Source organism: Lampetra planeri, chromosome 7 (genome assembly GCF_965212315.1).
Source record: "Lampetra planeri chromosome 7, kcLamPlan1.2.h2, whole genome shotgun sequence".
Taxonomy (NCBI): domain Eukaryota; kingdom Metazoa; phylum Chordata; class Hyperoartia; order Petromyzontiformes; family Petromyzontidae; genus Lampetra; species Lampetra planeri.
Window position 1 is genome coordinate 7,589,252 of NC_136113.1, and position 13,049 is coordinate 7,602,300.

The window sequence follows — 13,049 nt, forward strand, 5'->3', positions numbered from 1 at the left end:
TAAAATTTAGTGGCTTATGTCGCGCAGTTGATTGACCATGGTTGATGATTGTTTGCTTTGCATTGCTTAAAATACACAGGGAGGTAAACTGATAAACGTATGTAAGATGTTACAAATGTTGTGGTCTGACGAGTCATGCCTTGCATGGACTGATGTGCTGAATGATTATTAGAGTTAGTGAGACGGTGGATTAATTTGATGTTGGGTTATGGATGGGGTTGTTAGATGTTCACGTCTTAAGTTAAACTGATGATGTTGGCATGATTGTACTACGTGCTCATGTTGGTGGTATGATGACGTTGAGCCAGTATAATTTTGTGATGATGTTGGTATAATGATATTGAGCAATTGTAACATAGGTTGTATGACGTTTGTGGTATGATAATGTTGATATGATGCTATTGAGCCAGTGCGATTATGGTTGTGTATTGTTTGTGGAATGATGTTGGTACTGTAAAATGTTAGTTAGCCACTTTAATATTGGTGGTATGACTATGCAGCATGATGACATTGGTCTACTGATATTGACCCATTGTGATATTGGTGGTATGGCGTTTGTGGTATGCTGTTGATATGATGCCGTTTAGCCAGTGCGATTATGGTGGTTTATTGATTGTGGTATGATCATGTTGGTGTAATATTACTGAGCCGCTAAAATATTGGTGGTTGTAAGTCGTATGCGGTATGATGATGATATTGGTATACTGCTATTGAGCCATTGTAATATTGGTGGTATGCTAACGTTGGTATGATGCCATTGAGCCAGTGCGGTTATGGTGGTCTATTGTTCGTGGCATGATGATATTGGTATATTGCTCTTGAGCCACCTTGATATTGGTGACATGACGTCATGTGTGGTACGGCAACGACGTTGTTGTTAAGTGAGCGTGATGATGATGCCGGTGGTGGTGTCAGGAATCAGCCCACGTGACGCAGCTCGCAGGCAGCCCGCGTCGCGAGGCCGTCATGGCGTGGAAGTGCGGAGGCAGCAGCCACGCCGAGTTGGTCAAAAACCTGCGAAGTGAGCCCGCACCTCACGCCTTCGCCCGTCCCCGTGTCCCGCAGGAGAAGGAGCGGGGACAGGAGGACGGAGCCACCGCTCCTGATGGAAAAAGAGTGCGGGGTGGGGGGATGGCGACTCCCGCCTCGAGCCCGACCCCCTTCGTCGCGTCTCCCTTGGCCGGGGCTGAGCGCGTCTTCTCCCGCCCGGCTTTCTATCCGAGACCGCTGGGGCCTAGCTCCGAGCCGGGGGTGTCTCTGCAGAAGGCTGCATTTTTGAGCGTGCAAATGTTATGGGGATTTGATGCATTTGTGTTCTTCCGTTTCGGGCGGGGTGCACGATGTTGACGAGTCGTTAAATGCAAGGATTTTGGGATTTTGCAAATGTGGCTGTTGTCGGTGATGAGGCATTTGGGCGTCGCCTTCCTGAATCTGCATCGGCAAATTTATTGAACATTCTTGAAACATGCCCAACGAAAACAGCCGTCAACTATTGTTGAACTACCATATAACGTGCCTTATTGCAGTACAATGCTGTTGCAATTTAAATACAGTACAATCTCCAGCATTTGTGCATTGCCAATGAATACTGAATTTGAACTCGTGCGTTGTGTGGCCATGTGGTGGGCAGCAGAGGGCATTGCAGCAACATCAATTGTTGTACACTACTTCTAACACCCCCTTCACCAACCCGCAATGACCAGCGTGGTTCAGTCTGGTCAAGTAACCCCCCACGACCCGTGGATTGAAAAGCGAGGCTTTACAGGACAACTGTGTACGTTGCTGGTTATCTCTGCAAAGTGATATCATTGTGATAAATGGAGTACGTGTTATGTACGTAGAAGGGGGGGCAATAGAATGGGAACATTTTTAATGTGAACTCCTGTGACAGGGGTGTTTCCCCTGAATGTTTTTCATCAGGAATACAATGATCTGACCGTGGTGGTACTTGGTGAGACATGCGTTCGTTCACAGTGAAATGTGAGGACTCTGGGTATGGACAACGCTGTATGGGGGACAACTATAGGCACACGCACCTTAATCGAGTGGGTGATTTGTCTTTCAGGCAATGGCATCGTTAAATCCGACCGCGTTTACCAGGCAATGATTGCCACGGACAGAGGGAAATACGCCAAGCACAATGCCTACATGGACTCGCCACAGTCCATTGGTAAGCTGGTGGTGGTTGATATTCGAATGGGCATTGTTAAAACGCCTACATGTGTTTTATGGCTTTAGAGATTGAATGACTCTAACACTAGTTTTGTTTGTTTAGGTTATCAGGCAACTATAAGTGCACCTCACATGGTAAGTATTCCACATACCAGCTGATATTATAGGTTTACAAACACCACGTTTACACATTTAATAAAACAAAGCACGAGTGGAGTTAAAAGAAGCTCCGCCATAATTATTTTGGCACATGCACTGATGTTATTTTGGTGTGCGTGTCTGCAGCACGCCTATGCCCTGGAGATATTACAAGACCATTTGTTTGAAGGGGCTTCAGTCTTGGATGTTGGTTCTGGGAGTGGCTATCTCACTGCTTGCATTGCAAGAATGGTATGTGCACATGCTCAGCAATACAGCTGAGATTAACAGAGGTGTTTTTTTTTAATTATTAGTGAAACAACAATATAAAGTCTACTTTAGACACCGTTTTCTTTTGCTTTACTAGTCTAAAGGAAACGTGCATGTCATTTGCATATTTTCTGTCTTTTAAATGATACATTATTGCACAGTTTGACGCATTTGTTGTATGATAATGTATTGCAATTGATTAATCGTTTATGTGCTGACTATGCAAACATTGCCGCACCTATAAATTAGAGTGTTACGTTTTTATGAATTTAATACTCAGTATTTTGGAATGGAAAACTTTTGTATGGTCTATTAAATACTGTTAATTTGCGAAATGTTTTAAAATTATTTAGGGGCCCTACTGTGTAAATTGCAGTCTCCTCCTACAAGTCAGTTCTTTTCTGCCCTCTCTTTACTGAAGAAGGGTCACTGATTGAAACACAAGTCGAAGATAAGTTTGTTTCCAGAGCAGTGTTATTGAAAAATGTGAGCGTATGTAGGTTAACCATAATAGTACAATTTCCAAATAATATATCAATATATTTTAAAAGTACGCCTACTTTAAAACTGCTTTTTGGGTATCGTCCTTCGCCCACACCTCCGATTAGCACGGCAGGCTACGTACAGTGCGAAAGAAGTTCAACATACATACGTAGTGTCACTTAATACTTGGCATATATTTGACAACAAAAACATGACGATTTGTGGGGAATGTGCATTTGTTGGAGTAGGTGGGGTCTTCAGGAAAGGTCATTGGGATTGATCACATCCAGGAGCTGGTGGATGAAGCCGTCAAAAACGTCAACAGAGATGACATGTCTCTTCTCTCTAAGGGGCAAGTGACACTTGTAGGTGGGTTTCCATTGCCTGCATTGGTTTGACAGTGATATTACTATATGCAAATACTATATGCAGTGACATTACCGATACTATATATATGCATTGGTTTTACAGTGCCATTACCATACGCATTGAAAGTAAAACTTATTTCCTGCGTTGTTACCCTGGTTTTTATGTACACTTACACATGCTTAGTTGTACGATGTTAGCTTAAATCAAATAACATAGTTAAACTTAGTGTCCTTTAGAGCTCATATTGCAGTTGCTATTTATTGCATACTTTAAATGGTGTTTGTTACTTTGCAGTTGGTGATGGCAGGCAGGGGCACACAGAAGGTGCTCCCTATGATGCCATCCATGTGGGAGCTGCTGCACCTACAGTTCCACAGGCGGTAAACAAGCCATGAGTGCCTCAATGCACAACGTTTATTTGCATGAAAAGTCCATTGGCCAGACTGCTTGTGTGGCTATTGCACTAGAGCTGGGTTATTACTTCCCTATTCTCAGTTTGATCACTTGACTAAACTGTTAATATAAAAACACTTGGAAAAAATATTCTCTCACCTATGCAACTGGATGGGAGATGATGAGGGAGGCTTATACCTACTATAATCACCCAGGAATGTCTGTCCTTAACGTTCGTGACGTCACTCCTCATCGACCAGCCCCCCTCATTAATATTCATGAGCAGGTGATATCCTCCAAATGGACACCTCCCCACCCCTCATTAATAATCATGAGCGGGTGACGTCACTCAATATGGAGTATTCCCCCCCTCACTAATAATCATGCACAAGTGACGTCACTCTATTGAACAGCCCCCCTCATTAATCATTAACAAGTGACGTCTTCCAAATGGACACCCCCCACCCCATTAATAATAATTAGCGGGTGACGTCACTCCACATGGGGGGCCGAGGCGCCTCCTCCCCCCTCCTCGGCGTCAACTTACAACCCTCACTACAAAGGCAGAACCCTCACGTCACGCGATCTCCGTAACGTTATTGAGACATCAAAGTAAAAAGGACGTCGTGATGAACAAGGGATTATAACCTTTAAATGAAATAGGTCTGTGTCGCTGGGCCCTTACAAATTGCACACGCATTAATGCAAAGAATATCACGTCACGGTCTGCTTTTCGCTTGCAAGTTTCAGATGTACTGCAATACACCCGTCCTTGGATGGGCAAAAGGCTAGTTTATATTATTGGCATCATCTGCCATGTCTTACTGGGCATGGCTTGTAGGGGGTTTTGGGTGGCAGAATCTGGGGACAGCCATTATTTTTAAAAGGGCCCAAGTAATGGACCAAAAAAGTGGAGTCAATTGCCATTTCTGTATTGTATGTTTCAAGAGTACCGGGGCAGCATTAGCAGAATCCTGGGTGTGAGCTTTGCATTCCATGACAAGATTGCTTTCATTGCTATTATTAAAAAAAAATGTCCCATTGGATGTTTGAAACTGCTGTTTGGTTTTTTTCAGTAATGTGATCTTATTTTCTATTTTTGTTGCAACGTGGCATGTATCCCAGTTGATAGACCAGCTGAAGCCAGGCGGCCGGCTCATTTTGCCCGTGGGGCCAGCAGGGGGAAACCAGACGATGGAACAATACGACAAGCTGGAGGACGGTACCGTACGACACTGCCCTCTGATGGGCGTCATCTACGTGCCACTCACTGACAAGGACAAGCAGTGGGCATGCTGGAAGTAAAGCTCACAGGGCCAGAAAGGTTATTGTGAACATTTATCTTTTAATGTTGCATATATTATCACATCCTCTGTTTTCTTAACAGGGTGATTGTTACACTGTTAATGAAAAAAAATCTTGTGGTTATCGATTAAATAACTGATTTTAGTCCCAGGTAAGCTATTTGTTGATAAACGTATGTTTTCTGATTACACATGCTCAACATAATTTTATTCAAGTCACTTAAAAATGTAAATTTATTTTGAAATGCATAATGGTAATCGTTAATTTCCCTGTAAAAGGCTTGCTTGGTTTCTTCATCTACCATTTCTGCAGATATATTATTGATGGAAAAAGTATAGCAAGCAGCACTGTGATTAGTGCACAAGGCTTGCATATCTTGAAGGATGATGAGATCAAATCCCATTCAGGGGTCCACTCAGCCATTATTACTTTTAGAGTCCTTTAATTGAGTACCACTTTGTGGGAAGTAAGCAGTCATCCTATGGCTTGACTTGCCCATGCTATAGTATTTAACTATATTTGTAGAGAGCTGTAAACTTGTGATACGTACTCCCCCATTCCTCATGAACTGGGCAACCACTGACATTTTTGTACATAAATGAACAACTGTAAATGTCTTTCATTTAATGCTTTGCAAGATGAAATGTTTACTGTTTTAAGATAGGTTGCATTCTCTTGTGAGGTGTGATAAGACGAGAAGACTTATTTTTCCCTTTGTAGGGATGCTAGATGACCTCTGATCAAGAACCTGAACACCAAACCATGGCGACTGCGTGAAATGCTGCACACTCACTTTAATTGCGCCTTCATATATGTAGTGCCATGCATCTTTTACACAAGATGTATTTAGTGTTTTGTATCTTAAATTCTGTTTTGCATTATCATTCTCACTCGCAAACTTGCAAAATAAGTGTATTGTTGGACCTCAGTCAGTTCGAATGACAGAAAAAAGGAAGACTTGCTGGAAGTTTATATGTTTTTTAATCAACTACATTTTGTTTTGCGCTTGCCTTGAACATTCTGTATCTGCAGTGTAATATGTAAGCTGAATGCACTGGAGCTGTGTGCTAGTTATTGCATACATTTGAATCTTAAGACATTTCTGAAATATCAATATCGATTGAAAATTCTCATTCTGGAACTCGGTCAACTTTTACTTTGTGCGGATTGCAGAATGGGATAGTGCACATAATAAAATACATAGCAAAATTACTGTATGTTTTTACAGTTTTCTAAAGCACTTAGAGGTTGTATGGCATGTTATTCAGCATAATATCTGACTTTTCACTCCACTTACTGCGAGCTCAATTTATCTAGCTATGATATAGTATTGCTGATGGATAAACCAAGCTGCTCTAAGCATTTCCTGAAGAAGCTCCCAGCATGTGGAGCAAAACGTTGGACATCATGCCAAACAACACGCAGTACAATCTAAAAACATCCCAGCCCTATTTAACAAACTTGGCCAGTATGATTTAAAATACAAAATGCTGTTCATGATGTTGTACACTTAAGGGTGAAAACATAATGGAATAATGGAAATCTATATTTTCGATTTGTACGTACATTTTATTTTAAATAGGAAGGTACATTTACAGCAACATGTAACATTGTTTGATAAAATATTTTAATGCAGTTATATATATGCATTGTGTTTTGTGAGATTTTTTTAATGGTCACAAATTTTCCGAAACAACACTCTAACATGGTAATACATTGCACATTAATATGCAAAACAATATCTCCACTTTTATAATGCAGCTGAATTTGAGTTGTGGTATGACTTGTTTTTTTATTGCCTTTTCAAGCAGATAGATTTATTGAGGTTGTGTTGGAGATCTATGCTCGCCAATCTGAATGTCCTAGCACAGTAACAGATGAACAAATACATGCTTTAAATCTATTGGTAGCAGTAAAAAATTAATCAGTTTGGCAGTTATATTTATTTACTGAATATCAGTTTACGACATGGCTTCAGCTACCGCTGGTTTAATTTTCTTGTGTGTTTTCATATTGTTTATGTTTGCACATTTAAAAATGTCCTACACTGCATTGTAGTACATAGCTTAAATGTAGGACAGAGAGTGTTGATTTGAATGGAGGACTGCTTCCCAGTATCGTTTGAATATTACTTCTGGTCTGCTCAAATGTATAAAATATCAGTGTGCATATCACTAAATATGTCTGCAAGTGGTGGGTCGCTTATTGTTGCGTAATATGTCATTGTTTTGTAAAAAAATACTTATGAATGTGGGTTTTTAGTAGGGCAGGTAACACCAACATTTACTGAAATATCTAAAGATATTGTGAAATTTAGGCCATTATTGGCCTCAAAGTAAATAACTATGTACTGAGAAGAAATGTTTGGAAAATGTAATTTGAAGTCGGAAAGTATTGCTTTGTCTTGTCAACAAATGTACTTATTTGGTATGATTTCCACCATGCTCAACACTAAGGTAAAAAAAACGTAATCGGTAACATGATAAAACTGTTTGCCTGGTTTGCAAGCTTTGAGCATCATAAAAATAAAAGTCAACCACCTAGCATCTCTCTTTAAGGATAATACGACATGGGCATGTGAATGCTCTTGTTTCATTTATAAGTGGAAGTATTTATGGAAGCACATAGTGGTTTGCTGTGCTGGAACGTGTTTCCAATAAAGCTTCCAGATTCAAGCAAAGTTGCACTTAACCTTGTTGCTGCTAGACCATGGGCTGTTGTTCTTTCTGATCACTTGTCGTGTACTCATCAGCATATGGTAATAAAAAGACAGTGACCTAAAGTAAAAGCAGCTGGTAAACTCGTTAATTAAATAAGACAATGCAAGGTGCATTTATACTCTGTAAAAACAAAAAATTCGTAGTTAAACTTCAACATTTCCCCATGCTTTATTTTTTGCAGAACATAGTAATTTTAAACACATTTAAACATTTCAAACTTTTGATTTCAAGCTGACAATTTACATGTTTTGTTGAGAACTGCATTTAAAATGCTCCAATTCCCAATGACAACTGTGCTGGAAAACGAGTCAAGGAATATGCGTGAACTCATCAACCATGATCTCTCCACTGCTGGTGGATAGAGTTGTCACAATCCCACGTGGTCTCGATGCAAAAATCCATCCAAATTCCTCCACAAGAACAATCTCATCGCTCCCATCTCGACAGTGGTCATTCTCCGGGACGTGTTCTTCCTTTGGCTCCACTCTCATCATTCATCTCAACCAACAGCCATGCCCTACAGCAATGTGTTCTCCTCAACCTCACTTAATTTTTTTAAACAGTCAATATGATGTATCTAACGCACGTATGTTATCTGATCCATGTGTTTTATATGTAATTCTGAGCGTACACCGCTCCATGCACACTTTTACATTTTTCGAATACGTACGGTACAGTACTATCAGATCTAGAAAAAGACGAATGCATAGGCTACAATTTCACCTTGCCTTCGTGGACTTAAGACATTTTACTCGGTGGACATCAAGACCTCATGAACCGTGCCTTGAGTAAAAACATTTAGGAAAAAAAAATCGAACAGCTCCACGGAGGTTGCAGGAATACATTCCAAAAATATATTTGATCGGAGAGCCAGACTTTAAAGCACACTTTTACCAAAACTATTCAATTGACAATATGTTTAACAAACATTGGATAGCAAAAAAGGCACAGATAAAATTGAGAAATAGTAACCATCTCAGATTTCTTGAACGTTTACCAAAAAAGTTAATTACATGAAATGAAGAGTGCAAATTTGGGATTCAGGTAAATGAGTAACACCAAAGGTTTAAACCACTATGCAAAATTGAGCGTAGTCATTTTGCAGTATGAACATTGTTGCTTCATCATAAAGAACGCATCCAGATACATAGTTCAACAATTTTGATTGATAGGGTTTACAGTTAAACTATGGTTCTAGACACACTCAGGTTATGAGTCATTCCAGCGATGTCACGATTATGATACATTATTGAAGAGACCATTTCATTTTTGGCAGTATGTACTTGAAATATATATCCATACGAAACTACTATGTGTATCTTCTTGGTTCTTTCGGTAAAGTCACGTAGAAGGGAAGTAATAAAATAATAAAAATAAAACATAATAAAACAATTCTCACGACGTTTCGGCCACAACGCAAGCAGCCGTCCTCAGGCGAAGAATGAGAACATTATCAAGCTAGGAGCTTATATAGGTGTAGCGAGGAGGAGCGCCCTAATGTGTATCGAAATGGTTTATTACGTCCTTCCAATGATTGCTAAGCCTGAATCCATCTTCTCGGTTAAAATTGTCTCTGTGTTTGTATATGTGGATCGCCTCATGAACGAATCTCTCATGATAGCCAGATGGCTTGCAGAGAACCTCCGTCTTGGAGAAGTCAATGTCATGTGAGCCCACTGAGTTGTAACAGTGGTCTGCCACGGCTGAGGTGTTTGTCCTACCGTGTTTTAGATCAGCTTTATGTTCACGAATGCGGTCTGAGACGTGTCGTTTGGTTTCCCCAATGTAACTGCTACCACAGAGGCAACTTAGTTTGTAGACGCCAGGGTACTGTATGTCTGGAATCACATCTTTTGCAGATGGTACCAGATCAAGGATTTTATGTACTGTGTTGAATCGGACCTGGATCTTGTGTTTAATCAGGATTTTGGAGATCTTTTTTGTGACCCCAGCAATGTAGGGTAAGGTGATGGTCTTGAAAGGCTCCTCAACAGGATCTTTCTTGATGGTTGGAGTGATGGCTTTGCGGATTGTGTAGTCGGAGTAACCATTAGCCTTAAGAGCTTGGCGTACGTGTTTGAGTTCACTGGAAATGTGTTCATGGTCGGAGATGCATTGGGCTCTATGATATAGAGTCTTGATGAGGGAATTCTTCTGGGATGGATGGTGGTGGGAATCCGGTTTTAGATAAGCATCCGTGTGGGTGGCTTTCCTGTAGACAGAGTGGCTCATTGAACCATCAGGTCTCCTTTTAGACCAATTTCTCGACCACATCAATTCCATACACCCAGCCATCAGATTCACCATGGAAGTCGAAAATGATGGCAAGCTACCCTTTTTGGATGTCCTAATCAAAAGGAGACCTGATGGTTCAATGAGCCACTCTGTCTACAGGAAAGCCACCCACACGGATGCTTATCTAAAACCGGATTCCCACCACCATCCATCCCAGAAGAATTCCCTCATCAAGACTCTATATCATAGAGCCCAATGCATCTCCGACCATGAACACATTTCCAGTGAACTCAAACACGTACGCCAAGCTCTTAAGGCTAATGGTTACTCCGACTACACAATCCGCAAAGCCATCACTCCAACCATCAAGAAAGATCCTGTTGAGGAGCCTTTCAAGACCATCACCTTACCCTACATTGCTGGGGTCACAAAAAAGATCTCCAAAATCCTGATTAAACACAAGATCCAGGTCCGATTCAACACAGTACATAAAATCCTTGATCTGGTACCATCTGTAAAAGATGTGATTCCAGACATACAGTACCCTGGCGTCTACAAACTAAGTTGCCTCTGTGGTAGCAGTTACATTGGGGAAACCAAACGACACGTCTCAGACCGCATTCGTGAACATAAAGCTGATCTAAAACACGGTAGGACAAACACCTCAGCCGTGGCAGACCACTGTTACAACTCAGTGGGCTCACATGACATTGACTTCTCCAAGACGGAGGTTCTCTGCAAGCCATCTGGCTATCATGAGAGATTCGTTCATGAGGCGATCCACATATACAAACACAGAGACAATTTTAACCGAGAAGATGGATTCAGGCTTAGCAATCATTGGAAGGACGTAATAAACCATTTCGATACACATTAGGGCGCTCCTCCTCGCTACACCTATATAAGCTCCTAGCTTGATAATGTTCTCATTCTTCGCCTGAGGACGGCTGCTTGCGTTGTGGCCGAAACGTCGTGAGAATTGTTTTATTATGTTTTATTTTTATTATTTTATTACTTCCCTTCTACGTGACTTTACCGAAAGAACCAAGAAGATGAATCCCTGCAGTCACGAAAGCTTTAAATCGAAATACTATGTGTATATCATTAATCTCAGCATCAAGGAAATTTTGTTCAAAATTTTTTATATTATGAACGGACATATGAAAATGACTGCATCTCACTTTTTGGAGATGTATGAATTTACCAGTATAAAGGCCGGCCTTGAATCACTTGTACGCAAGAACCAAAACCATATATATCTGAAAGGTAAAGGTGAAGCCATGCAATTGCTTGCTCACACGACTGCTGGAAGAAGGACCTTCAATTCAGAGAGATCTAGAGTTTCTATAGAGAAGGTATGTTGACCTACTCTTCCACGCTGGCAATACATCTTGCGACCTGCCGAATGACTAACTGCTGTAAAGAGGTGTGGAGGATTTAAGAATATTTCTCATTTGGCGGCCTATGTAAAGCAACGAATTGCATTTCAGAATGTAATTTAATGATATATTTGTTATCTTCTTCACCACTTGGGTGTTGTAGACAGAGCACAGGGCAGATGTCGAGATACTCAGTTCAACAGCGTACCAACAGGCAGACTTCTATGAACTGTGAACTGTTTATCTCAGCATCTGCACCAGGCATGTTCTTAATTCCTGAAACCTCAATCTTGCGTCCGTACACCCGCTTGTTAAGGCGTCCTCAAAACAACGCGTGACCCTTGCTGATCATATTTTGTGACCCAACTTTCATGCTTAGCTTTAAAAAAAACGAAGATAAAATATTTTTTCATCGTAATCAATTTGAATAGCATAACATTGCATACGTGGTACATTGTAATACACCGTAACGTAAATTGTACGTTAAGTAGGTGATGTGAGTATAAATAATAAACAGTTTGATTGAAACTAAATATTCAAAGCATAATTAATGTGTAAGGACATGGAATTATTGTGTTAAATTACATCATCTGGTTGATTATATTTAAACATGATGGTATCTCTGTCTTGAGTTTGAAAAACGTTAGCGGTTTTTCACATCTGCACACTGTTAATACGTTTAATCCAAAGCAATATCACTAATAATGCATGTGACCCCATACTCACATTGCCAGATGTTGGTCGTTCCATGTTAAAACTGAGCGGTGCTCGCCCGTCTGGCACCTTTTGCCAACTATTTATAGTCAGCTGAGGAGTAGTACATGTAAACACTTGATTAAACTAACATGTCTTGCCTCGGTAAATCTCTCTTTCTTTCCCTGTCATGTTGCACAGGGTGCAGGCATATGGCACAACAATGGTGTCTTAGTAGAATCCTCTTATAGTTGACTGCCGTCAGCGGCAAGACGATAGAGACGCGTGCGAGTCTGATTCTTCGTGAAAACATGGGCATCATGATCTTAATTTATTGAGCCATGTTGATTTAAATGTAGAAAATAATTCCAAATTTATTGGCTAAAATTAAGGAGAAAAATCCTTTGTGATTCAGTATAAATATCCAAATATCGCAATTCATTTCAATACATTAATACAAACAAGGCAAATGTGAGCTGATTTGCGCAGGATGATTCAGAAATAATATTGGGATAAGCTGCATTCGGCGAGGCATGAATTAAATGCGTTACTGTGAAAAGCATAGCGACTGCGTCGACTAATCCGTGCGCGGAGAGGTGAGAGACAGAACGCGAAGGCTTCTTCTAATCCTCTTAGAGACAGGATCCTCCATGCCGTGCTTGTTGTTTCACAGCTGAAGGAGACGTCCAGTTCTCGATTGGTTGGCACGTGGAAGCAAATATTTACATATTTCACGGTGAGTTGTGGCATCGCACGTACCTTTATGACCTCTAATTACGACGAAAGAGAATTCGTATTTATTTACTTATTAGTGTTTTTCATCAGACTGCCAGCCATGACTAACGACGTTAGTGGCGAGTGAGACCTGATCCGTGTCCTGCTTCCCCCAGCC

General features: G+C 40.7%; 1 protein-coding gene across 2 annotated transcripts; it reads left to right on the forward strand.

Annotated features, from left to right (window-relative positions):
• The first annotated feature begins 891 nt into the window (after nt 1–891).
• LOC144719894 (protein-L-isoaspartate(D-aspartate) O-methyltransferase-like) lies at nt 892–7,805 on the forward strand. 2 transcript variants are annotated; one of them, XM_078596199.1, is made up of 8 exons: nt 892–1,021; nt 2,066–2,170; nt 2,276–2,307; nt 2,458–2,562; nt 3,312–3,432; nt 3,727–3,812; nt 4,951–5,149; nt 5,851–7,805. In XM_078596199.1, the coding sequence occupies exons 1-7, from the start codon at nt 967–969 to the stop codon at nt 5,128–5,130; spliced, it is 684 nt and encodes a 227-aa protein (XP_078452325.1). In that variant the 5' UTR covers nt 892–966; the 3' UTR covers nt 5,131–5,149; nt 5,851–7,805. The 2 variants fall into 2 exon arrangements, with proteins under 2 accessions (XP_078452325.1, XP_078452326.1); XM_078596200.1 differs by having other exon boundaries at nt 5,860–5,981.
• The last annotated feature ends 5,244 nt before the right edge of the window (nt 7,806–13,049 follow it).

Excerpts from the sequence above, each read along its gene's own strand:
- LOC144719894 (XM_078596199.1), top strand. The coding sequence starts at position 967 with ATGGCGTGGAAGTGCGGAGGCAGCAGCCACGCCGAGTTGGTCAAAAAC. Across the intron at positions 2,171-2,275 it reads GGACTCGCCACAGTCCATTG|GTTATCAGGCAACTATAAGT; the intron begins GTAAGCTGGTGG and ends TTGTTTGTTTAG. Across the intron at positions 3,813-4,950 it reads CACCTACAGTTCCACAGGCG|TTGATAGACCAGCTGAAGCC; the intron begins GTAAACAAGCCA and ends CATGTATCCCAG.